This window comes from Aplysia californica, unplaced genomic scaffold (assembly GCF_000002075.1).
Source record: "Aplysia californica isolate F4 #8 unplaced genomic scaffold, AplCal3.0 scaffold00224, whole genome shotgun sequence".
Lineage (NCBI taxonomy): Eukaryota > Metazoa > Mollusca > Gastropoda > Aplysiida > Aplysiidae > Aplysia > Aplysia californica.
Genome location: NW_004797494.1, coordinates 952,441 through 955,281, shown reverse-complemented (window position 1 = coordinate 955,281; position 2,841 = coordinate 952,441). Strand labels below are relative to the sequence as shown.

At 40.3% G+C, this 2,841-nt stretch overlaps 1 protein-coding gene across 1 annotated transcript in view; it reads right to left on the bottom strand.

Moving 5' to 3' along the window:
* Positions 1-2,841, bottom strand: part of LOC101847963 (sphingomyelin phosphodiesterase 5) — a 12,534-nt gene that overhangs the window by 5,030 nt on the left and 4,663 nt on the right. The window contains exon 3 of the mRNA XM_005099746.3: positions 2,526-2,601. Coding sequence (XP_005099803.1) covers positions 2,526-2,601 — 76 coding nt within the window. The remainder of the gene's footprint in view (positions 1-2,525; positions 2,602-2,841) is intronic.

The window sequence follows — 2,841 nt, the reverse complement described above, 5'->3', positions numbered from 1 at the left end:
CACACACACACACACACACACACACGCACACACTCTCTAGATTTCTACCGGGTCTGGGCCAAGGAGTTTAGAACTTTTAATCTCCTTGGTCTGGGCGCTGAAACTTCCCGAAATCACAAAAGAGTTCCCCTACCGGGTGTGTATACTTCGTGACTTTGTTCCCGGTTACCGGGTCTGTATACACTTCGTTTTACGGCATCTGAATCAAGCACATGATGTACCATATTCCTATATACAATGAATTCAATTTATTAGGAACTGTCTTTATAGAAAACTTCCCTTTCTTTATAAGACAAAACCCCATGTACCATTAGCATTCGTCATTTCTAAAGAAACAAAAATTTGCTTTTATAATGGGGGGCCTCTGCGGTCCCTTTCATGAGACTGAAAAGATACAAGTGCAGTGAAGTCCACGAATCTCGAACACGAAAATCACACATTCTCGGGTATCTCGAACATAATGAACGGTCCCGTTTCAGTCCGTATGTTTTCTTTGTATTGACTTCACGGAGTTCCCGAACACTCGGAACACGCAACATTCGAATTTCGAACAAATCCACTTCGCATTCTCAACTAAAGACCCGGCGTTACATTACAGCCTTTCTGGCCGTGGGCAGGTGTTTCTTTGTCATTGTGACAGCCAAAACGTGGTCCTTGTCTCACCACGAGAGGCTGGAGGAAGGGGGGAACGAATGAAGGGGGACGGGGAAGAGGGGTTGGAGAGTGATGCTGACCGCATCGCATGACTAGCTCGCCACGCATGCAATTATGCTGTGGGACGCACGCGGTGCGGATGACAAGAGGCGTAACTTTCTGTAAGCCAATGAAATGAGAGGGGAAAGGAATGATGTAGGAGTCGGCTGTGGACAACGTGAAATTTTCAACTTTCCACTTTCATTCATCTTATTGTTTTCACTCCGTCAACATGTTCATCAAGGGAGCTAACCACGTTAATTGTTTTAATGTTCTTTTTTTTTACCTCCCTTGATTTTCTCTATTTCTTTTGTATTTGGGGATTTCACGAACATGAAGAATTACAGAAATCTCGAACATTATTTCCAATCCCTTTTCGTTTCAGTAGAGGTTTTACGGCGCTCGCAACTGCATAAGGTCATATGAGCGCCAGAAGATTAGAAGAGTTACAAGAGAGTAACAAGCATAAAAAAGAAGGAGGGGAGATAAGGACGATAGACGTTTGATAGAAAAGAACAAACCACACCAGAGCACCTCCCAACCGTCCACTTCCAATCCCTGATGAATTCGAGTTACCGTGTTTGACTGTAATTAATATAGCCATTTATCATAGTGTTTAAACAATAAAGAGAGAGACTCCCAAATACCAAGAAAACTGTAAAGTAAAACAGTATGCCCCTCAAAAGAAAGTAAACTGCAGAAAAGGAATGAGAGAGAATATTAGGTTCTTTGAACTTTTTGCCATTTCTTGTATGCTTCAGTTGGCACAACAAAGTAAGCACAAGGCACAAGTAGCAAATTCTGAATGGAAGGAATTTAGAGGTCGTCCTGCAGCTCAATATGTCCTACATGATACATTTAAAGAGTACGGAGGTGCCAACTGTCCATAGAAAAAAAAATTCCTGAATTTTTCAGGGTCCCGTGACAACAAATGCATGAGGACTCAAAGTTTACAGATCATATGTGTCCTGACACGGTGAGATCATAATGTGTCACGACGCGGTGGAATCAGGCGCTCGTCAGTTTTGGGACATATGGAGTTATTGGTATGACCTTAAAGCCTGTTCATTCGCCTTGCTTGTGAAGAAAAAAAAATATTCCTTTATCTTCGATACAAGTCAAGACATTGGCTGTTGAAGGAGGTGAGGGTCACCTGATTTCAGAGGTAAAAAAAAAAAAAATTGGCGAGAACATGGTCGCCAAAGTTGGTTTATTTCCTTAGCTTGAGAGTTTGTGAAAACTGAAAATTTACATCTTTTATGCCTTTAATCAACACTTTTTAGTAAAATCCACACAGAAATGTGTCCTTTAATGGGCATGAAGGGTGTGGAGCCAAAAACCCAAAATTTGCTAAAAATTCCCACACCTGCGCGAAAAATGCCAGTTTCTTGACTTTCATTATTTTGACAAGCACCTGATTTCACCAAGCTACCTCACACATGTTTGAAGTTGTATGCATCTTGTTAAGACGATTTTTTGATTTATCAAGAGCAATATATGACATGCAAATAAAGAGACTAAAGTATCAGTAATATGTATAAGCAGAGTATGTTTCAGAATCCAGACAATTAAAAATTCCGAAATCACAATTTACATGGATTTATATGGAAAATCGGCACCTCTGAAACTGAAAATACCACAAACTCATACCTTTTTTTAGTTTTGGTAAGAGTTTTACGGCACTTGTAACACAATAAGTTTACAAGAAGATTACAGGTGTTACAAGAGAGTAACAAACACAAAAAAGAAGGAGGGGAGAGAAGGACGATAGTCTTAGATGTTTGATAGGAAAGAAGAAGCAAACGCACCCGCCAACTACAAACTCATCATACCTTGATAAGACTGGAAGTGAGTATTGAACAAGTAACCAACTTTCCTTCTCTCGGAAGTGTCGGAGCCAAGAAGCACCTGAGGATTTCATGCCCAACATAGCCCAACATTATGTAAAATAAAGGAAACAAAAAAAAGGAGGGGGGGGGAGAAGAAATGAAATAGCAATGGGTCTGATAGCACACAGTACAATATAAGTCCATATTAAAGAAAGAAAGAAAAAGAATGGGGATTGATGGAGAGGGAAAAGAGATGTGAATACATAGGTAAAGGGATGAAAACATAGTACTTTCTAAAGACTACTGAGAGAGAGAGAGA